This window comes from Lissotriton helveticus, chromosome 9, assembly GCF_964261635.1.
Source record: "Lissotriton helveticus chromosome 9, aLisHel1.1, whole genome shotgun sequence".
Lineage (NCBI taxonomy): Eukaryota > Metazoa > Chordata > Amphibia > Caudata > Salamandridae > Lissotriton > Lissotriton helveticus.
In genome coordinates this window covers 934,076,530-934,100,387 of record NC_136070.1, presented here as the reverse complement: position 1 = coordinate 934,100,387, position 23,858 = coordinate 934,076,530, and the positions used below count along the sequence as shown (strand labels likewise).

The 23,858-nt window shown below is 49.1% G+C and overlaps 1 protein-coding gene across 1 annotated transcript in view; it reads right to left on the bottom strand.

Annotated features, from left to right (window-relative positions):
- The window catches only part of PARP3 (poly(ADP-ribose) polymerase family member 3), a 506,125-nt gene that overhangs the window by 454,620 nt on the left and 27,647 nt on the right, over positions 1-23,858 (bottom strand). The window contains exon 3 of the mRNA XM_078661155.1: positions 9,358-9,483. Within this exon, the coding sequence (XP_078517281.1) occupies positions 9,358-9,483 (126 nt within the window). The remainder of the gene's footprint in view (positions 1-9,357; positions 9,484-23,858) is intronic.

Genomic DNA, 23,858 nt, shown 5'->3' with positions numbered 1-23,858 from the left:
AAAAGCGTACGCAAATCTGCCTGACCAGTTCATCCATATTGCATTCCCCTCCGACCGTGGGAGTGGGAACCTGGCGGCGAAGGTTGGGCATTTTGCATTTTCGTGGGTGGCAAACAGATCTATCTGTGGATGCCGGATGTATGACGTTACAGCGCATACTTTTACAACGCATACCTTTACAACGAAATTTTTACAACGCAAAAACCATTACAACGCATGTATTTACAACGCATGTTTTTACAACGCAGGTACTTTTACAACGCATACCATTACAACGTAAGTATTGGTAAGTATATAATAATTTTTTACATGTAAATTAATTGAAATTAATATAATTTAATTTCATTTCATTTAATTTAATTTAAATTTTACTTTATTTTGACCCTGTACCCCTGTACCCCAAAAACCCAAAACTGACCCTAAACACTAAAAATACCCCTTTACCCAAAAACCCAAAACTGACCCTGAACCCTAAAAATACCCCTTTACCCAAAAACCCAAAACTGACCCTGAACCCTAAAAATACCCCTTTACCCAAAAACCCAAAACTGACCCTGAACCCTAAAAATACCCCTTTACCCAAAAACCCAAAACTGACCCTGAACCCTAAAAATACCCCTTTACCCAAAAACCCCAAACTGACCCTGAACCCTAAAAATACCCCTTTACCCAAAAACCCCAAACTGACCCTGAACCCTAAAAATACCCCTTTACCCAAAAACCCCAAACTGACCCTGAACCCTAAAAATACCCTTTTACCCAAAAACCCAGAATTGACCCTGAACCCTAAAAATACCCCTTTACCCAAAAACCCAAAACTGGCCTTGAACCCTAAAAATACCCCTTTACCCAAAAACCCAAAACTGACCCTGAATCCTAAAAATACCCCTTTACCCAAAAACACAAAACTGACCCTGAACCCTAAAAATACCCCTTAAAAAACCCCAAACATATAACATTTTAAATATAATTATATACTTACCAATACTTACGTTGTAATGGTATGCGTTGTAAAGGTACCTGCGTTGCAAAAACATGCGCTGTAAATACATGCGTTGTAATAGTTTTTGCGTTGTAAAAGTTTCGTTGTAATGGTAGTGCGTTGTAAAAGTTGCGTTGTAAAGGTTGTTTCCCGTGGATGCCCCCACATTTGGAAGAATGGTTGTAGAACTTGTGGGTGCAACTCCCATTCGTGAATCTGTTGTGACTGGCGACTCAACAGATCTGCTATCTGGTTGTGAATTCCTGGAAGGTGTTCTACTGTCAGGTGTATGTTTAGAGGGATGGCCCATCTCCAAATGTTCTGTGCAAGCTGGGACAGTGGCAGAGAGTGTCCCCCCCCCTCTGTTTTTGTATATAATACATGGCTGTCATATTGTCCGTCCGGACTAGGACAGCTTTGTTTTGTATTTGAGTGCTAGGAAAATTTCTAGCAACTCCAAATGGTTGATGTGGAACTGTTTCTGTTGATTGTTCCACTGGCCTTGTGTGGTATAATGCAAGAGATGGGCTCCCCATCCTGTGAGGGATGCATCTGTCGTGAGCACTATCTGTGGAACAGGGTCTAGGAACGGCCTTCCCTTTGTCAAGTTTTTGGTGTTCCACCATTGTAGAGAGCGAGATGTACGGCCGTCTACCAACACCAGGTCTGTGAGCTGATCTTGAGCCGGATTCCACTGTTGTGCTAGACATTCTTGTAGTGGGCGCATTTGCAGTCTTGCGTGAGGAACTATAAAGATGCAAGACGCCATCATGCCTATCAGTTTCATGAACACTCTGGCTTGGAGAGAGTGCTGGCATTGAAAAAGGGAGAATAAGTTCTGAATGCTTTGAATCCTGCTTGACTGGGATACGCTAGAGCTGCAGATGTGTCTATGGTAGCTCCTAGATATTGATGAACGTGCAAAGGTGGTTGAACGATCTTGATTTTATGAGCCAGTCGTCGAGGTAGGGGAAGACATGTATTTGTTGTCTTCTGAGATGTGCTGCCACTACTGCTAAGCACTTTGTAAACACTTGTGGTGCTGTTGTGACCCCGAATGGAAGGACTTTGAACTGATAGTGTTGTCCTTGTATGACAAACCTTAAATAATTCCTGTGCGCAGGATGTATTGGAACGTGAAAGTAGGAGTCCTTTAGGTCTAGTGTGGACAGAAAGTCTCCCTGTTGTAGTAATGCGAGTACTTGTTGTAAAGTGATCATGTGAAAACGATCTGATTGTATGTAGTGGTTGAGGGGCCCGAGGTCAAGAATTGGTCTTAATGTCCCGTCCTTTTTGGGAATTAGGAAGTACAGGGAGTAAACTCCTGTCCCTTGTTCCTCTAAAGGAACTACTTGAATAGCATCTTTTTGTAGAAGTGCTAGAACTTCCTGTTGAAGCAGAGTAATGTGTTCTGCAGACATTGGATGCTGCCTGGGTGGTATGTTTGGGGGGGGGGGGGGGGTTGCAGAGGGAAGTCACTGTTTGGGAGTGGAAGAGGAGCGGTTGTTGTTATTACCTCTACCGCTTCCCTTGTTGTTATTGCCTCTGTATCCTCCTCTAAAGTAGGTTTTATTAGAGGAGGTTTGTGTGTGTGTGTGTCTTAAAAGATGATGTGGTATCTGTGCCGGTTTGCTTGGAGCCTCCTCTATAAGAGGAGTGGCGAAAAGAACCTCTAGTTTGGGTGGATTGTAATGCACCCATAGACTTAGCAGTGTGTGTCCTTTTTCATCTTTTCTAGTGTATTATCTACTTCCGGCTCGAACAACTGGTTCGGATTGAAGGGCTGGTTCAGAATGGTAGTTTGTACTTCTGGTTTGAAACCTGAAATGCGTAACCATGCATTACGTCTGAGAATAACACTAGTGTTAACTGCTCTGGATGCTGTGTCAGCTACATCTAGTGCGCATTTAATTGAGGCATTAGATATTAATTTGCCTTCCTGTAAAAGCTCTGCTGTCAGATCTTTGTGTTGATCTTGTAGGTGTTCCATTAACTTTTCTAGTTGGCTGTAATGAGCTCTGTTGTAGCGTGAGAGTAAGGCTTGTGTATTTGCTATGCGCCATATGTCTGTTGCTTGTGCAGCAATTAGTTTCCCTGACGCATCACTAATTTTGGATTCTTTGTCAGGCGGGGGTGTGTCACCAGAAGTTTGAGAATTGGCTCTTTTACGTGCATTTGACACTACCAAAGAGTCTAATGGCAGATGTCCCTTAATGTATACTGGATCAGCTGGTGCTGGTCTATACTTTTTCTCTATTCTGGGATTTAGCACCCTACACTGTACTGGATCTTTAAAAATCTCTGGAGCATGTTTAAGGACTCCTTTGATCATGGGTAATATTTGGGTAGACCTTTGTGACTGTTCAAAAGTGTCTAATAAGAAGTCCTCCTCAATGGCATCAGAGTGCATAGGAACCCCATGGTAAAGTGCATCTCTGTTTAATAAGTGATTAAACCCAATACTATCCTCTGGAGGGGACGGTTTTGTTGGGTAGTACTGAGGATCAGGGATATCTGGTGCATTGTTTGGTGCAAAATTATACGCATCGTCATCCTTGGGATATTCTGGGTTGATATCCTCATCTAAAGGGTATGTATGTATGTGACTCTGGTACATCATCCCCCCCCACCTAAATCATACTCCTCATATTAGTGTGGTGTGATGATGCAGGAGATTGAATAGGTTCAATATGGTGTGGAGTGGTGTGGCTCACTGGTTAGAGGCGACAGACCCGGAAGCTGAGAACGGCCCGGGACCAGGGTTCAATTCCCGACGCGGCAGGGTCGTGGACCAGGGTCAGCGGACTCGATAATTCTCGCCTCTGTGCCTACTCTAACCAGGAATCACACTCGGCAACTCTGGGCATTAGCTTGCCTCATCTCTACAACGGCCCCCCACATTCGCCGGGGATGCCTGGTTTCACCTTGGAGATACCCAGTAAGGACCATCTCACAGGGATAGCCAGGACGGGTTCCCCAGCGGTCTACAGCACCACGACGCCTCAGGGCAGCAGTGCGCTTTACACAAGACACACATTTACATTACATTTACAATATATGGAGTAATATGAGAGGAAGAAGGTGAAGGAGAGGAAGGGTGTATTGGAGAAGTTGCACAATCCTTTTTGGCAGGAACCACAGATGTAAGTGGTGTGTCTGCTGGTCTTTTTTTATAAGGAATTGCTTCCACATGTCCAGTTTTTGGATTAATATGGACTTTTTTCTGTCTAGTATCTGGTCTAAACAGCTCTTCCTCTTCTATAATCTTCTTCGGCGTCGATTTTTTCGGTGCCGATAGAGGTTGTCTAGTGTTCTTTGCCTTAGGAGGAGTAATTGAGTCTTGTGGCAATTTTTTCGGTGCCGAAGGTTGTTTAGTCTTATCTGGAGTCTTTGGTACCGATATTGGAGGTTTCGGCGTGGAGACAGGTTTTGCTGGGCCTGTGGCACCGGAATCTGGCTTCCCTTCTTTGTCTTTGGAACCGGAAGGTTTCGGAGTCGAAGCTTTCGGGTCCGGTATGGGTTTTGGCTTCGGCACCGATGTGTCTTTTGGTTCGGGTGCCGAAGGGTCTTTGTCTTTGGGCACCGGAGGGCGTTTTGGCTTCGGTGTCGACGAGTCCTTCCGTGTCGAAGGATGTTTCGGTGCCAATGGAGGAGGTAGAATTGGCACATGTGGTTTTTTCAGCGCCGAGGCACCGGAAGGCGTAGTCTGTTTCCTCGGAGCCGAGCCCGAAGGCGGGGCGTTAGAGGGTAAATTTCGGTCTCGACTGGGCTCCATGGACGGAGTGCTGACCGTTGCCTTTTGTTTGGGTAGTGTCTGTCGTGCAGGGGCAGAGGTACTCACGGGTTGTTGAGATGGAATCGAATCGTCTGAGTCCTCTGCTCCCGATATGATCTGGTGATCCGGCGAGTCTTCCTCGGCGACGAGTGGAGCCTCGTCTTCGGAGATATCTTCGATTGTATCTTCGTCCTCGGAGACGTCTTCTTCGACGACCTCCTCCTCAAAGATGGCCTCCGGTGCTGGCGCTGATCTCCTCATCTCGTGTCGACGGGCCCTCCGATCCCGAATGGTCTTCTTCGATCCGAAGGAGGCACAGGCTGTGCAGGTCGACTCGTCGTGTTCTGGCAAGAGACAGAGGTTGCAAACCTCGTGATGGTCGCTATGAGGAAATTTTGCTCGACATACCGGGCATCTTTTGAATGAAGTTCTATCCATGAGGCGTAGGCCGTACGGCGCCGATGGGCCCAACGGCCCGCGTCGACGCACCGGGATGTAGCTGGTGATGTCGAAAAGTCTATTCGATGTTGAAGAGGTTTATCTAAAGTTTCACGCTTCGAAAGTGCAGAAAAGTGTTTTCTAGCCGGAGCGGAAATTTTTCATCGAAACCCAGTAGCGGAAAAAAACAAAACAATCTGAGGATGGAGTCGATGACCATGCGCAGTATTGTCCAAGGGAGGAGTCACCTATCTCGTGACTACAAAGACTTCTTCCAAGAAGACAACAACCTGCAATCATCCGAGCCCAACACCAGGTGGCGATCTATTGCTAACTGTAGGATCTGCAGCTCATATGCCTCAAACATACTGTGACAAAAACTGATGCCCATCCTATTCCCCGAGCTGATGAGCTGGTGGATAGGTTGGGTGCCGCAAAGTACCTTAGTACTTTTGATCTAACCAGCAGTTACTGGCAGATTGCATTAACACCTGGTGCCAATGAGAAAACAGCATTTTCAACCCCAGGGGGCCTTTACCAATTTTTGCCTTTTGGATTGAAGAATACTCCCGCCACTTTCCAGCGCCTAGTCAATCATGTATTGGCAGGCCTGGAAGACTTCTGTGTGGCGTACCTGGATGACATTACTGTTTACAGCTCCTCCTGGTTGGACCACATGGGACACCTGGAGCAGGTGTTGGTGAGGATGCAGGGGGCCAAGCTGACCATCAAGGCAATCAAGTGTCAACTTGGGCAGTACTCTGTTGTTTATCTTGGACATCAGGTGGGTAATGGGAAGGTTTGCCCCCTGGAGGCTAAAGTCCAGGTGGTGCTGGACTGGGAGACTCCCACTACTCAGACCCATGTAAGGGCCTTTCTGGGCCTTACTGGTTACTATCGGAACTTTGTAGCAAACTATGGGACCATTGTTGCTCCATTGACAGCCCTGACCTCTAAGAAGCAGCCCAGGAAGGTGATCTGGACTGAAAAGTGTCAGAAGGCATTTAATGAATTAAAGACGGCACTATGCAATGCACCTGTATTGAAGGCCCCCGATTACAGTCAGACCGTCATTGTGCAGACAGATGCTTCAGACAAGGGAGTTGGGGCAGTTCTTGCCCAGCTCAATGAGAAGGTAAGGGAGCATCCGGTGGCCTTTATCAGCCGCCGACTACTCCCCAGGGAGAGGAACGGGTCTGTGTTTGAAAATGAATGCTTTGCCATAGTGTGGGCCCTTCGAAGATTCAGGCCTTACTTGTTTGGTGCAAGGTTTGTGGTTCAGACAGATCACAAGCCCCTCAAGTGGCTCATGGCAATGAAGAGGGAGAACCCAAAGAAGCTCAGGTGGTCCAGATCTCTGCAGGGACTAGATTTTATTGTGGAACATAAAGCAGGCTTACAGCACGGTAATGCAGATGGACTTTCCCGCCGGTTTATCCAGATTACCAGTCTTCTCCCACTGGGAGGTAAGTACCAGCCATTCTAATCTGGGGAGGGCATATGTTGGGACGGGAAGTCTCCTGCATGTCTCTGGAGAGGGTGCTTCCCCTGCCTTATCCTAATCTCCAGGCAAGTCACTCAAAAGCTACTGTATGGTTTCTAGATCCCTACCTCAGTGAGCATGACAATAATACATGTCCACTGAGGTGCTCCCTGTTTACATGGATTGAGACCCTAGAGCTTGGCTCTGAGGTCGAGGGTGCATGCCTAGTGCACCCCTATTTTTCAGAGCGTGGCTACTGCCCTCTCTATTAAGGCTGTGGTAGAATTACAGTGGTGGCAGCAATAAATCTATAGTCAGGAGGGGTGAGTTCCTAGGCACCCTCCTGACCAAGTCTGTGCAGTCTGCCATGCCTGTGGTCCTGTTGCCTTTGTCTACCGGATGTGTGTTTGAGAGCCCATGGGTGTACTGGGGAAGAATGGTGATTTGAGCCAGTGTGAGGAACGCAAGCTGTTCTGCTGAACATCCCAGCTCCCCCGTGCCCCTCCCCATTTCCTTGGAAAGACCTGGTGGGCTGAGGTAGACACTCGCCTTTTATCTGGGTTTAGCTGCACTAACTCTGCGAAGAGGACCCTCCCCCACTGGTCAGGGCCTCCTGGGCTAGAGATAATTAAAATTCCTCTTTAGGGAGTTGCACATCCTGATACCAGGAAGGTTACTTGTGCATGCTTTACCCATGCATTGAACACGCCATGAATGGTTTGTGATTGGAGGTGTATTCAGGATGCAAAAGTAGCAGACCCTCTGATTGGATGAGCCTATCAATCAGAGGTGATAAAAGTCTGGCCTGAATGGTCAACTGTTGTTCAAGACTGGTCTATGACTGAAGAGGCGGCCACACCAGGTCTGTCTGAAGATAGCCAGGCACGACCCGCAGTGTGAAGGAGGAGATAAGACTCTGTTCACTGCGTCTAGAACTAAGGCATCAGCAGCATGGGAAGAGACCAGCTGTTTCTGTGAGGCTTGGGGGGAGCGTGCGCTTTTGACCAAGGAAATTACGGACAGCTGCCCAAGGTGTGGAAAGGAAGCTTAGAGCACATCAAAGGATTTGGTGGGGGACGGAAGCTTGCGGCACATCAAGAAAAGCTGGTGGATGGAAGCTTGCAGCACATCAAGAGAGCCAGAAAGGAGGAAGCTTGATTCTAGTCTTTGAAGGTGAGATCAACTCCCCTCTAAGCTCCTCCCTTGCACTGTGGGAGCCTGTACAACCAGTAGCTGGGAATAGAGGCCAGTGTAACAGGCACCCACCTTTCTTTTTGTGATCTCTGAGGGTATCAGGGTGAACTGGCACTCTGTCCAGCCACTACCCTCTTACAGCTAGTCAGTGGCTACTGGACTCGTGGGACTCAAGTAAACTGTGCCAAGACATCAGGAACCTGTGATCAGATCCCTGACACCACTAGAGCGGTGTCCTCACAACAGGAGGGCACATCTGTTGCTTTGGGTGGGGGGTTATGGGGCTGATCAAGAACATTTGACTTCACATCATATGCTGAAACTATATCCTTTCAATCCGAAGATTGGTATCAAGGCTCTAGTGAATGAGAGCAGCCCTGTGTAACATGGTCTGTAATATGCAATGCTTATTGTGTGTTTTCATGTTAACTGTGTTTTTATAGTGCTTGGCGTCTAGGCGCTATAATACTGTTTGGGGTCAGAACTCGGTCCCAGAGGGTTGTAGAGACATCTGGTTTTCACTGTTTATCCTAGTTTTATGTGTAGTATAATTATCTTGTTTGTATTCAAGTACTTTTCTTTTATTAAAAGTAAAGCAGTGACTGGACATTGAGTTTATCAGCTGGTGGTACGGTTTACACTGTATTCTGTATGTCTAACCCCACCTCACCTCCTTGAGTAATCCTTGGACTGCTCTGTCTCGCTACCCTGAGAGAGTCAAGTGCTGGAGAGGAGTACTTGGTTATCCAGTTTTGGGTCCACTAGTACTGAGGCCCCAGGACACCAGTGGGGGAACACTCCCAATTGATGCGATTGGAGTGCAGTTACCCCCGAGTGCCCTGGTTCCCAGGAAGCTGGGTCTAACAGCACCAAAGTTAATAAGAAAACAAAATATGTTTCAACCTTGGAAGCGTGGTTATAACTACCCACTGGCATCCACAACTGAAACCTTCATGACAGTCTAAGCAAAAATTCTCAATGTTGAGATCGTTTACCCTTTACATCAATATGCTTTCAGTTCAGTGAAATAAATAGGTAGTGCACCAACCATATGGATCAACGAGAAATGGATCCTGATGTGAAAGCAGCAACTGAGGAATCAGAATTAGTGCTACACACATGACACCAACAGATTGAAACACTGTATTGCACCCTTAATGACGGCATACCGTAGGGGGAGGTCTTCAAAAGGTATGAAGGAAGGGCACTCAACAGTTATGGCACCTAATGTGCCCCACCAACCACTGGCTGTGGGACAGATGGGGAAGGAAGAGCTGTTCAGTGAGAAGGAATGAACTCACCTTGCGGCCTAATTATTTCCAGAAGTCACAGCTTGCTGAAGTGTTAACAGATGAAGTTTGTCAATTGAAATGTGGGTTGCTCTTACTGTGTTCACTCTGGTATTAGCAGTTACAGAGCTCCTTCCCTCTACCCAACAGTGGTAAATGGTTGTAATTTTAGGTGTCTGAAATGAAGGGTACTCACCACACGCCCCCAGCGATTCCAGCAGCTATAGTGAGCCCCCTGCACAATGAGCTGGATGATGTAAAACTTGTTGTTGTTATGCCCAATGTTGGTCTGATTCAGAATGCAGTCATAGTCCTCATAGACCTGGAGAAAAGGGAGAGAGGAGTGATGGGAAGGTGATGTTGTACTCTGGCAAAAATCCTCGCTCTGAAATCTAAAGGAGCAAAGCATAACAAGAAGGACAAAACACCTGTTGAAAAGACCTCCTCTGTGTTGGGTAGTGTCTCTTCACCCTCTACCTAGGATGGTAGCAACATCCAAACCCCGAAGTCAAAATACAGAAAGTTCTTCTTTCGAATGTTTAAGTAGTTAAAAAACAAAACAACAACAGTAAACAGCCCATGTCAGTGAGTGAAGGCAGCCAGCACAGGCCTAATTATGGGAAATAATGTTAAAAAGTACACCAAGTGATGTTTATGAAAATAATGCATCTGCTGGGTTATAGTAAAAGCATGTGTAGCTCTAGTTCTGCTTGTGATGTGATTATAAAATTTGTGATGGGATGGCCTGAATTTGCAAAGAACTGTGCCACACTGTTTAAACATCGGATGGCCTCACCCAACATAAGACGTTAGTGCATTATAGCAGATGCAGAATTTCATATCAATCAGTATTTTTTTGTTAAATCCCTTGCTTCAGAGTTTACTTGCGTGAGTTTCATGGTACTAATCAATCATCAGAATTTGTTTTGTCAAATTGGTGCTGTCCAGCATGTAACTCCTTAAGTATCTCCAGTCAAGTCCCTTTTTGAGTCAGATACACAAACCTGGCTCAGATAATCATACCAAAAAAATCATACTGCATCAAAAGTCATGTGTTGCGTGCAGCCATACCATTTAAAATAGTTGGAGATAGTAAGGAGTTCTGACAAACCACTATCTTCAAAATACTAAAGATAGTATAACGGGACCAAAGTAAGTAGGCACTGGTGACAGCAAAGAGTGGTCACAGGAGTGAGAGAGCAGAGATTAGGGGATGCCACCGAGTTTAGTTTGGATATCAAACATTGTTATATGGTACCTTCCAGAGGACATGAAGGACTTAAGACACTGAACATGGGCATAAGCAATAGAAGGATCTGAGAATTCTGCATGAAATTACTGTAAGAAGCTGGTTCTTTATATAGTGGCCCAAAATGAGGTACACTGTGCTAAGAGACCAGGCAAACACCAGTTGGCTGACAGAGGCAGAAATGTTAACCTAAATGCTCTCTTTTGTGGTAGTGTGGGTGAGCAGACAGGCTTATCAGAGGGTAGAGCGAAGCATTTATTGCACACACAGAGGCAGTAAAAGAGACACACGCTCAAAGAAATCCTACACCGTTTTATAAAAATAACAGTTATTATATGAATTTGGATGCCAATATCTGAATCAGGTAAGCGCATTTCTAGTTATGAATTTTTATATGTTAGTTGACAGATCAATTTCTGGAGCTGAAATGTTATCCTTTGGTGGAACACATTTTGCATTCGGGTACTTGTCAGCAACTTACAGGACCCTTCCCCTGGACTTAAGGCGAGTATGGGGCACAATCCAAGGCCACTCCAACAAATCACTTTGGGAGGCTCTGGGGCATCCGGGTGTAGAGGTGTGTTAAGGGGTAGATGTCCCATTCACTTCAAAGGGGAACGTTCTGGTCAGAAAAAGGCTGCAAGGTGGTGCCAGTCCCGGGGATTCCCACAGGGGGGTTCAACCCTCGAGATGCTCAGGCATGTACAGACACTATTGGTCCACTTCTCCTCGGGCTGTGGGGCTCGGGAGCAGAGGTGTCTTTTGGCATCGGGTTCGGTGCTAGTCACTCGTGGCTGCAGGGAGGCCTGCAGAAAGAGGCTGCAGGTGGCGACCGGAAGTTCAGTTTGGCCAGACCCAAGGATGTGCTTGGCTCTTGTGGGTCTGAGGACTCCGTCGGCCTAGTCACCTCCCTTGGATTTAAGATGTGGAGTGCGGGTACAGAGGTGCTTTGAGGTGGCAGGTGGCGGGGGTCGGAGGCTCACTCAGTCTTGGTTTTGCAGTAGAGGGGCAAACAGGACAGCTGGGCCAATCTTGATGTAGGTCTCACTGTCCTTGCAGACCCTCGGCATGCAGGTCGGTCTTCCTCGGTGTCGGTGTCCGGTCTGGACATTACAAGCCTTGGTTGATGCAAGGGGTCTGGTACCCCAGGTATTGGTGCTGTGCAGCTCTGGTCGGTCCCGAGGTCTCTACATTTGGAGGGAGGATGGATCTGACCTGTGGGAGCATGGCAACCTCTTCCTGGGTGGCTGTAGTGTTGGTAGTCTCAGTAAGTGGCAGGGCTGTGATTCAGACCTTGCTTTTTTCGGTGCCTGCGGCTGCAGGGGGATCGGCTAGTCTACTCCAAGGGAGTTTCTTTGGTGATTGGTGAAGTACTGGCATATCTCTGGGTTTCTTGAAGTCTGTACAGAAACAGGACGATTGAGTTGCTCCTCGAGGATCGGGAGCAGCAGGCAGGCTAGCAGGGTTGACGCCAAGTCCGTTGTGCTTCTCTCTTTTTGGATCAGCAGTCTTCTTTGTCCACTCCTTCTTTGTGCCCATCGAAATCTGAAGTCCTGGTATCAGGGGTTCTACTAAATACTCCATTTAGGGCCATTAAAGGGAGTGAGGGGTAGTAGTAAATGGGTTACTTACTCCTCCCTCGGTTTACTACACTCCCTAGATGACGCCTTCCTTTGGGGAATGGGCATCACCCTGCCCCAAAATTCCTAATTACACCACACATACAACGGTAGAATTCCTACCTCTGTGTTTACTTTAGGCAGTCCATCCTAGAGGTATATCCAGCCTGGCAGTGCAACACGCCCCCTGCATAGCTAATTTTGCCGCCAGTCCTGTTGCCCAATGGTCCTAGGGCAGGGGTGGTATTTCCCCTGTCTGGGGAAGCCTTGGGTGGCCTATCTCAACCAATCATGTGTCAACCCTCCATCAGAGACCCCCCTACGTGGTCTAGGAACTTATCGCAGATCAACACTGTTGACTTAGAAGAAAGAATATCCTCCCTCATGCCCATCTCCCCGGACGGCCTCTCAACTGCAGAACTCACAGCACATTACAACACCACGATGTCCTCCATCTTAGACCAACTTGCTCCCTTGAAACTGAAAAAAACCTGGAGCATCCCCTCCAGAACTTGGTTCAACAAGGACATCAACGAGGAAAGAAGGCAACTCAGAGCCTCAGAACGGCTCTGGAGAAAGAACCCCTCCTCCAGCCATTGCGAAGAGTTCAAATCAGCAAGAAGAAAGTACAAAAAACATATCAACAACGAAAAAAACAACTTTCTCTGTACCGCGCTGGACAAGACAAAAAACAGAAGAGAACTCTTTGACATCATCAAAAAACAAACGTCCAAGCCGTCTAATACCCATGTGCAGCCCTCCAAAGCCTTACGCAACAACTTCGCCACCTTCTTTAACGAAAAAATCACCAAGATCGAACTTTCCTTTGACATCAACCCTCATCCTCCTGGCAACAACTATATTACAGCAATCAAAACCACCTCTAGCAGGTGACCCGCAATTACCTGGTCCTCCTTCGACCGCGTCCCGGAAGCTGAGATCCTCAACTTAATCTCCTCATCCAAGCCCTCATCCCACAACTTGGACCCCATACCCTCCCAAATGGCCAAAGATCTGAACCTCACCCTTGCTCCACTCTGGTGCGAAATCATAAACAGCTCCCTAAAAACGGGCATCATACCCGATTGCCTCAAGGTCAGACAAGTCACACCTCTACTGAAGAAAACAGGCCTAGACACTAACGACACTTCAGACTGGTCTCCAATCTTCCCTTCTTGGCCAAAATTCGGGAAAAATGCGTGCTCCGGCAACTGAACAAACATATTGACGCTAACAACCTACTAGACCAGCACCAATTAGGTTTTAGAAAAGGTTGTAGCACCGAAACATCAATCCTTAACATTGTGGATGACATCCGCAACTCCCTTGATTCAGGCCATTGCTGTCTGCTCACCCTCCTTGACTTGTCAGCAGCCTTCGACACGGTAGATCATAGTCTTCTCATCAAGGCTCTCAAAGAGTAGGTAGGTGCAGATGAACGGGTTCTTCAATGGTTCTCCTCCTTCTTCCAGAATTGCTCCCAGAGAGTCCAAATCAAATCCTTTAAATATGACCTTCTCCGGGGGGGCGTGGCCAACTGCCGAGCATGGTGGCAGCTTGAAGCGGGAGCTCCTTCAGGCATCCCGGCCCGCACTGAATATCCGTACAATCATCCGGTTCATCACCCGCCCGAAGAAGCGGCATCGGCTCGGGGAACCGAGCGACACTGTCTGCTCCGATCCCGGTGAATTTCGGCTGCCGGGAGGTGGTCCTCTCTGCGACGGAGTGTTGGGGCCTGTGCTTGCCTGGCCGCACCGACCTGGCGTGCTTGGCGGAAGTGCGTCCTGCTCGGCTTGAGCGCGAGGGCTCCGGCCGACCCTGGCGGACCCTCGGACAGTAAGGTGCTCCGGCGCTCAACATAGCCGGCGCGGACCTCCATGCGAACGAGAGGGGCTGCTTCATCCGAGACTGGCTGCGTGCATCGCACAGGCATAGAACAGGTACCTCCGTGGGTGAAGACGGCCCTGGGACCCGGACGACGCCATTTTGGGAGACACAGGTGACCGGCCGCAGCGCCCACACTGAGAGATACGGGGGACGGCACCGGGGGCTCAGCAAGCCTCGCACAGCGCCGCGACTCGGAGTCCCCCTCCGAAATCCTGAGAAGCCCTTGAAACCTGGTGCAGGGGGTGCTTTCTGAGAAGGCGTCCATAGTGGAGCCCGGCCCACTGAGAGACACCGTAACGCTGCTACTCTGCTGCAGGTCGGGGCTCCGACGCAGACCACAGGCCGAAGCGCCGAAGCGCGCCACAATACAGTGGACACAAGAGGTCGGAGTGGGCGCGAGGTGAGATCCACGCACACAATACTGGCGCCGGCGGCCTGTCCATCGAGGGGACCGGCTGGGGCACGCCTGGACCCTGTGACTGTAACTCCGGGCACCTGGAGCCAGCGGGACACCTGTTAGGGTGCGCACAGCCTGTAGTGCGAGGAACGCACAGGAAATTGGCGTGTGGCACTGACATTGCCGCAGGGACCGGGCTACTTATCCACAAGCACGGCGCCATGGCAGGAAAGGGTACGAGAAGCACGTCGACACAGGCAAAACTAGACAAATTTGCGTACAGCCAGCATGGACACTCCCAGGGCGGCGGGCGCCATTCCGCAGGTGCACCTCCGGACACAGACGGAACTAAGAAGGTCACCCTGGAGGACATCATGAAAACCCTCACCGAGGTACAAACGACAGTGGGCACAATCTCCTCTGAGGTTAATTTGCTGAGGGCGGACTTTAAGAAAATGTCGGAGAGGGTGTCTCAAGTAGAAGTGGTTACGAAATCGCTCATAGAGGACACCTCGGACCTGCAAGTAGCAATGGAGCGAATGGAGAAGGTCAATAAGCAACTGCAGGATAAGTTGGACGATCAAGAAGGGCGCTCACGAAGAAACAACGTCCGCATCCTAGGCCTTCCGGAATCAGAAGGAAAAGGCGCCATGGATCTATACATAGAGGACCTCATCAAAACCAAGTTGCAACCTAAGGGATTGTCACACTTTTTCTCTGTTGAAAGGGCACACCGAGTGCCGGGAGGACCACCCAAGCAAGGAGCCACACCACGACCGGTACTAGCTAGGCTATTTAATTTTCGAGACAGGGACGCCATTTTACAAGCGGCGAGGGTCTCGCCACCGGTTAAGATTCAAAACTCGACTCTGGCGTTCTTTCCAGACTACACGGCGGAGGTGGCTCGGCGCAGAAAATCGTTCACCGAAGTGAAGAAGACGCTGCGTGACAAAGGCCTGCCTTATTCAATGCTTTTCCCCGCCAAATTGCGGATAGTGGCCGATGGAAAAGCGTGTTTTTTTGATACGCCGGAGGTGGCGCGAGACTGGCTTGATGGATGGAGACAGGTGGGCCAGCCACAGCGCCCGCACAGAGAACGCCAGACCCATCGCAACGGAAGGACGGCGGAGCAACATCCGAGTCAACCCACGCACGAAGAGGATGCCGCGAGAATGGACTCTGATCTGGAGAGGGACCCACTTGATTCAGGACAGCCTGTCAGGGTTTGATTAATTATGCTGCGTGAGGGACAACACGCTGGCAGCATTTGGGACCTTGACGCCGATGGAGCTGAGTAGGGCGGGCATCGGCTGGTGCCTGTAGGGGACTCACCAACCCCACGAGCAAGTAAGATAGATAGGGATGGGATTAAGCACTCTGCCAAGTTGGGGAAGCGGGCGGGTTTTCGTCCATGGTGCAGGGGAGCAGGGAGGGGGTGGGGGGGAGAAGCTGTACTGTTGCAGTTTTCGTTCATAGTCATCACTAATTTCTTGTGGACCACGGTCCTATCGCAAGCCATACACTCATGGAATCCCAGCACACATCGTTGCTTATGCGACGCACCGCACTGCCACACATCAGTGACACTGATCGCAAACCTAGATGGCCCGACAAGTAAGGGATGCTCCTGCTGAGGGCGCTCATGCAATGACGTCGGTGCCCCCACTGAGACTACTCACGTGGAACGTTCGAGGGCTGGGGGACAAAATTAAAAGGGGTCTAGTCTTACAAACCATCAAGCGCTCTGGGCCTGAGTTAGTGCTGCTTCAGGAAACACACCTGGCGGGGTCTACATGTAAAGCACTTGACAGACGTGGTTATGCAATGGCAGTGCATGCAGACTTCACTACGGGGTCTAGGGGCACTGGGATATTACTTAAAAAAACTCATCCTTTATGGTTGGCAGCCGCAAGACGGATGATCAGGGTCGATTTGCGGCGCTCTCTGGCCAGTGGGAGGGGAGGCCCCTCAATGTGATATCTGTGTACATCCCCCCGGCCCTTCACTCTACAGCGCTGCCGGCGCTTGGGCAGTTTCTACTTGATCTCCCCGAGGGGGATATGGTCATTGGGGGGGACTTCAATGCAATATTGGACCCCTTGCTGGACACCTTTCCCAGGCGGGACCGCCCGAGAGGAGCGGCGACACTTCCTGGATTTTTAAGCGCACTGGGCCTCACAGATGTTTGGCGTCACTTGAACCCCGCGGCGACCCAATACACGCATTACTCCTCTACACAACAGCCTTTCGCGCATTGACTACTTTTTCTTTTTGGGGATGGGAGTGGGGCTGGTGGACAAACTAGAGATTTTACCCAGGGGCATATCTGATCACTCCCCCATGTCCCTCCACCTTACTACCAGAGAGAGGAAGCGCGCTAGAATATATCCGATATACCCCAACTATGACGGTCCCTGGCATTAGGAAGAAACTCAAACTGGCCACAACACACTACTTTAACGAAAATGTGGGAACGGTTTCCTCACCCTCAGTGCTATGGGAAGCGTATAAAACAGTTCTACGTGGAGTGGCCATAGCGGCTATCACAGGACACAAACGTGACTCCAGAAGTGAACTCGCAAAGTTGGAGTTGGCGCTCAGCACTGCGAACACCGCCCACATGGCGGACCCCACCCCTGACACCTTGCATACACTGCACCTCCGACAGCAACAGCACCAGACTCACCTCACAATGATTACGAGGGGGCATCTAGCACACACCGCACACAGAATATATGACGTGGGTGACAAGGCTGGGAAAATGCTGGCGTGGTTGGACAGAAGAGGTGGTAGTCACAGAGGGGTACAGAGCCTCTATGCACAGGACGGACAGCTACAAACACACTCTGAAGAAATAGTACGCACCCTAGCACGCCACTATCAGGAGGTCTACACCCCGGTGCGGACCGTATCGGAACAGGAGGCGACGGCGTCGCTCGAACACATTGCTATCCCCGTGCTTTCACAGGAGGCACAGCAAGACTTAGACTCGGACCTGACGGTGGATGAAATTCAATTGACCATACAGGAATTGCAGTCCGGCAAAGCCCTAGGGCCTAACGGGCTACCCGTAGAATGGTATAAGGCGACAGCCTCCGTGTTGGCTAAACCTCTACTGGATATGTATGCTGAAAGTGTGGAGAGGGCAGAGCTCCCTCTCGACCAACGCACGGCCACAATAGTGGCCATTCCTAAGCCGGCCAAACCACCGAATTTATGCACCTCATACCGGCCCATTTCTTTGCTCAACGTTGAAGTAAAGATCTTGGCGAAACTCCTGGCCAGTCGCCTGACCCGACACCTCCAAACCCGGATACATCCTGATCAGTCGGGTTTCATGCCCCACAGAAGCACGGCAATGAATCTGCGAAGGATACATGGGGTGTTGGCGCGGGCGCATCTTCTTTCAGACCAGGCCGTGGTTTTGTCCCTAGACGCCAAAATGGCGTTTGACCTGGTGGAGTGGGAGTATTTGTTTGCTGTCCTTGCTCAGATGGGCTTCGGCCCAAAATATCTTGCATGGGTGCGGTTGTTGTACGCCTCGCCGGTGGCACAGGTGGTTGCAAATGGACACATTTCGCCGCCATTCCCGCTGGGGCGCGGAACTAGACAGGGGTGTCCACTCTCGCCCCTGCTCTTTGCTTTGGTATTGGAGCCATTGGCCATCCTGCTCAGAGCGACGCCGCTGTTCCGGGGCATCACATGGGAGGAAGGGTGGGAGGATAAAGTCTCCCTGTACGCGGATGACATGCTAATATACATGATTAATCCTAACGAAGGGATCCCGGCCCTGTTGGCTCTGTGTGATGAGCACGGCAGGGCGTCAGGTTACACCCTGAATTGGTCCAAGTCAGTAATATACGTACTTCGAGGCCCGGCCCCTCTACTCCGGAACGATTGTCCCCTACAGTTGGCGGCCACTTCCTTTAAATACCTAGGTATTTCCATCACTAATGACGCCACGGAATTCCATAACGCGAACCTGCTGCCGCCTCTGGCTCGCCTACGTACTGATATTAAGTACTGGGCTGCCCTGCCGCTGACCCTCCTCGGGCGCGCGGCACTATATAAGATGATGGCTCTCCCTAGGTTCCTCTATGTGCTTGAGAACACCCCCTATGTGGTGGCACCGCGTTACTTTAAACAGGTCGCTGCGCTAATTTCCAGCCTGCTGTGGAGCAACGGCCCAGCTCGCATAGCACAGGACAAATTGGTGAAGAGCTGGTATGAGGGGGGGATCGCATTGCCCAACCTCCAGTTGTATTACTGGGCGTCCCAACTTAAGATAATTAATCACTGGATCCACGTCCCGCGGGACGACCCCGCGTACAGGGCGGATTGGTCGCAGCTGGGGACGGACGGCATGCTTTCAGTGCTTTACAATTTCCCGCAAGTTAAGAACCTACTCGGCCCGACGTTCCATACGGCAGCATTATGGCACACGGTGCAATCTCGGTTGGGCTGGAAGGGGAAAATCACAAAGATGACGCCATTGTGGGACACGAGAGAGCTGGGCAACCTGAGGTCCTGTAAGGGTTTTGCGAGATGGGACCACATTGGAATTTCCGTGGTTGGGGATCTTTGGGACAGGGGTACGGTGGTTACGTTTCCACAACTCCAACAACAGTATGGTATGGGAACCACTGAAACGTTTAGGTATGTGCAGATCAGACACGCACTCCTACAGGCTATTCCCCCTGACACCACACTCCCAGAGTCATCGCCACTGGAGGACAGACTGTTAACTGAATTTATGGAGCAGAAGGCGACCTCTCTCACGTATAAAAAACTGGTCAACAACTTGCCAGACCCCACACAGAAACTTAGAGAGAAATGGGTTGAGGAAATAGGCGACATGGATGATACTGAATGGAACGAAGCGCTTGCGTCACCAAGGGAAGTAGGCATTTCGGCTAGGTTCAGGCTAGTGCAACTCAAGATATTACACCGCACTTACTACACCAGAACACTTCTTCACAGAATACAGAGGGCGGCACACCCCTTTTGCCTCAGGGGTTGCGGGGAGGAGGGAACTCTGCTTCACACATTGTGGGATTGCCCTCTGGTAATGGACTTCTGGAAGCAAATTATGCGCACGATCTCCCAGGCTACTGGGCTCTCAATCCTACCTGAACCCCGTAAATGTCTGTTGAACATTTGGGATCCTAGTGACCTGGACAGGTATGGCAAGCTATGGGTCACATTGGCGGTCACAGTGGCCAAAAGGGAGATTGCACAGAAATGGGGTGCCCCGGAATTGCCTACGGTGGCTGGCTGGATCAGGAATATTGACCTCCTCATGGTGAAAGAGAGAGCAGTTTACGTACTGCGGGCATGCCCACGTAAATGGAATAAGGTGTGGACGCCTTGGAATAAATATAGGGGAGAACCGTGTGAACTCCTGCCGGAACATGAGGACTTGGACTCTGAAGAGGAGGAGGATTAGTGAGGGTGGGCATACATATTGCATCGGGTAGATGTTGGGGTGGTGCGGGAATGTAATGATATCTTTGATGTAGTGCTGGACATGGAAATGGCTAACACATGAATATGGGCGGGATTAGCCCTCTACCAAGTGATGACTTTAGTTGGGTTTTAATGTTTCATTTTTCTTTGATGTACGTTAATTTTGCCAAGAAGAAATTGTTATAACAAACTAGGGAGGAACACGAGGTGGGACATGGGAAGAAACTGATGATGTGATGAAGGACGAGAGTCTTAATAGCGAATGTCTCCTTTGTATCCGTATGAACAGGATATCCTCACCCTGTAAGATTGCAATCTACGGACCACAATTCCTAAGATGTTAACTGAATTCGTTGTGACGGTGTTCACTATCAGCAATAATATTATTGTACACTTGAATTCCTGACAATAAAGAGTTTTTTAAAAAAAAAAATATGACCTTCTCCCCGTGAACAGAGGCGTCCCCCAAGGATCCGTTCTCTCCCCTATACTGTTCAACATATACATGGTACCCCTCACCATTTTCCTGAATGAAGCCAACATCCCCTTCCATATATACGCAGATGACACCCAGATATACCTGGAATCCTCCTCACTCAACGACATTCTAAGACTCAACAATACTCTCAAAAAAGTCCAAGAGTGGCTATCATTGAACCACCTTAAACTCAAACAAGGAAAAACCGAGATCCGCCTCATTCCAACAAGGAAGAAAACCCGCAAATGACGGATTGGCTGAAAGCCACTGATGCACTCAACGGGAATCTCACCCTGAAAAACTCGGTAAAATCACCCTTGACCACAAACTATCCATGACTAACCACATCAAGAACTCCGCTAACAGTGCCTTCCTCAATCTGAAGCTACTCAACAAAATCAAACCCTACATTCCACCTACGGACCTAAAACATGCCACCCAATCTCTGGTGTTATCTAGACTGGACTACGGAAACGCAATCCTCTCCGGTACACCTCTCACCCACCTAGCACCCCTAAAAACCACCCTCAATGCAGAAGCCAGAATGGTCTCCGGAGTCAAAAAATTTGACCACATATCTCCCGCACTCAGATATAAAATGGCTCCCAGTGGAAATGCGGGCCAGCTTCAGAACGGCCTGCCAGACACACAAAGCCTTACAGACAGGGAAACCAGAATACCTAGCTTCTATACTCAAGAAAGCTGGACAGTCTAGAAGTCTCAGAATTTCCAACTCCCTCCTTCTCATCCCCCTGAAAACACGCAAACAAAAAAACGCAGCACGCTCTTTTGCAGGCAATGCTCCAAAAATCTTGAACGCCATCCCCGTGGACATCAGAACTACCCCCTCCTTTCTAAAGTTCAAAAGCCACCTAAAAGCCCTCTACTGCAACTGTGCCTTCCCGAACCCAATTACGTGACTCACAAGCTCTAACCTGACAGTCACCGGACCTCACGTACCCTCAATCTACCTCATCCCCTCTCCCCATCCTATCGCATGGGGTCTCCACCACTAGAATGTCTGAGGATAAAACTTTGCCGCATCACCAAGAATACACCCTGACCGCTCTACCTCAACGCCGACCTCCGATCCCTTGATCCCTATTCCTCAGCGACACACCTCAGCCCTCAACTCATGTGTACGCTCCGAACACTTATGTTTGCTTGTAATATGCTCTTTTACTCTGTATTTGACTTCTCCACATCCTGTTGTAAAGCGCTCCGATACCTTCGGGTCTGGCCAGTGCTATAGAAAACTCCTAAAATAAATAAATAAAATCAAAGGCGAGAGAGGCCTCTGAAGCCTTCGGCCTTGATATGCTGATTTACTAGCCTTCCTGCAGGAGGAAGAGGTGTAAACACCTCCCTCTAGAGCAGGTATTGCTTCGTTTCTGACCTCTGAGACCGTGACACTCAACTCCTAGGGGGTCAGAAACTAGTTTGTGGTGACAGGCTGGACTGGACCAGTCAGTCAGCACACCAGAGGGCAAGTAGGGATCAGGGGGTACTTCTAAAAGGTACCTTCAGGGTGCAGGTATTATAAATCCATTTCTGGAATCAGTTTGGGTTTTTTAATAGGAGGTGTTTGATACCAAACCACCATATGTTTCAGTGAAGCCATTATGTAGCTGGGAAACTCGTTTTGATTAGTGCTAGTACATACCTTAAGATTGCTTCCCTGCTCGCTTGCACTGCCATTAATGGAATTGGCCAGCACAGGTGCATATCTGCTCATGCAGATATGTCCTCGCGTGTAATATAGAGGATAGTTCTTACTTCTCTGAGGATGTAGAGATGCTTTACCTTTTCCCTAGAACTCCTATCTCTGTAGGGATATGGAAACTCTCTACCAATTCTTTAGTTCTCTTATTTGCTGTGGTAATTAGAGGTGTTCTGCCTACTCTGTCCTGCTTACCTCTCTTGCAAAAAGGACCTCAGTACATACTGTGTCTCACTTCTCAGGGCAAAAGCTTAGGTATAGCCTCGATTCTAGAGTCTATTTAAACATGCCTCAGATTTAGAGGGGCACATCTCAGACCCTACTGAGGAGAACAAACCGGCTTTCTTCACGTAAGCAGGGACCCATGTCGCACTATCATCCTTTCCTCATTGGCTGCCTTCTACTTCCAAAGTTGCAAAAAACACAGTTGATGGACAGAATGTAGAACAATGTCATACATTCATCCCAGTACAAGGATCTGGGCCTAAATCCATCGTTTTTTTGCACTCCACACCACCCTGGGTTAGACACTGGCTATATGCAAATCAGCTCTGACCCTGTGCCTCATGGGAACAGTCCAGTCAGAACTACCAAGCCAGGTCTTTCCCAGACCGGAATCAAGCATCCAAGGACCGGTTTCTGGCTATCAGCCTTCATCAGCCTGGATAGCTTGACTCCAGTGGTGTGGAGAGCCTGGGACTCACGTCTGAGCATACCCAGCCCACTCGGGGTGAAAATTGCAAAAAACACAGTTGATGGACAGAATGTAGAACAATGTCATACATTCATCCCAGTACAAGGATCTGGGCCCAAATCCATCGTTTTTTTGCACTCCACACCACCCTGGGTTAGACACTGGCTATATGCAAATCAGCTCTGACCCTGTGCCTCATGGGAACAGTCCAGTCCGAACTACAAAGCCATGTCTTTCCCAGACCGGAATCAAGCATCCAAGGACCGGTTTCTGGCTATCAGCCTTCCTCAGCCTGCATAGCTTGACTCCAGTGGTGTGGAGAGCCTGGGACTCACGTCTGAGCATACCCAGCCCACTCGGGGTGAAAATTGCAAAAAACACAGTTGATGGACAGAATGTAGAACAATGTCATACATTCATCCCAGTACAAGGATCTGGGCCTAAATCTATCATTGTTTTGCACTCCACACCACCCTGGGTTAGATTTAGAGGGGCACATCTCAGACCCTACTGAGGAGAACAAACCGGCTTTCTTCACGTAAGCAGGGACCCATGTCGCACTATCATCCTTTCCTCATTGGCTGCCTTCTACTTCCAAAGGCCAACCATATTTTAGCTCTCAGAAGATAGTCCTTCCTCTGCCCCTAGGAGGGACACACTACAACTGAGTGAGCTGTCTTTCACTTACCAATAGGTGGGGTCCATATACGTTTTAGTGGGCTGCTATTTTGCTTTATTTTCTGAGTACTGTTTTGCATCTGCCTCTGGTTGAGTCCTTAAAAGGTACTCTTCGAGAATTCCTACTGCTGAGGGGAGTGCAACCAACCTCACTTGCTCCTCAACCCATCTATAGTGCCCACAAAGCTCTCAGAGGTCTGCAAATCTTCCTCCCGGAGTGGAGGCCTTAAACCTTTATTGGATCACAGCCCTTCCACTTCTATCTGTTCCAAAACAAGCGACATATCAGGAGCTAGTTTCTTCTCCTCAAGATACATATCCCAAAAATAGGAACCACCATTTTCACTCTTGCCAATGCTATATTAGGACATTCTATTTTTACTAGCTCCTCACCTTCTTTAACAATTCTTTTGCTCTAAACTTGTATTTGTACTATCTTTCCACTTCATCGTACCTCAGCCCCCTTATCACGTTTACTTCCTACACTGACTCAGTGGACCACTATATGA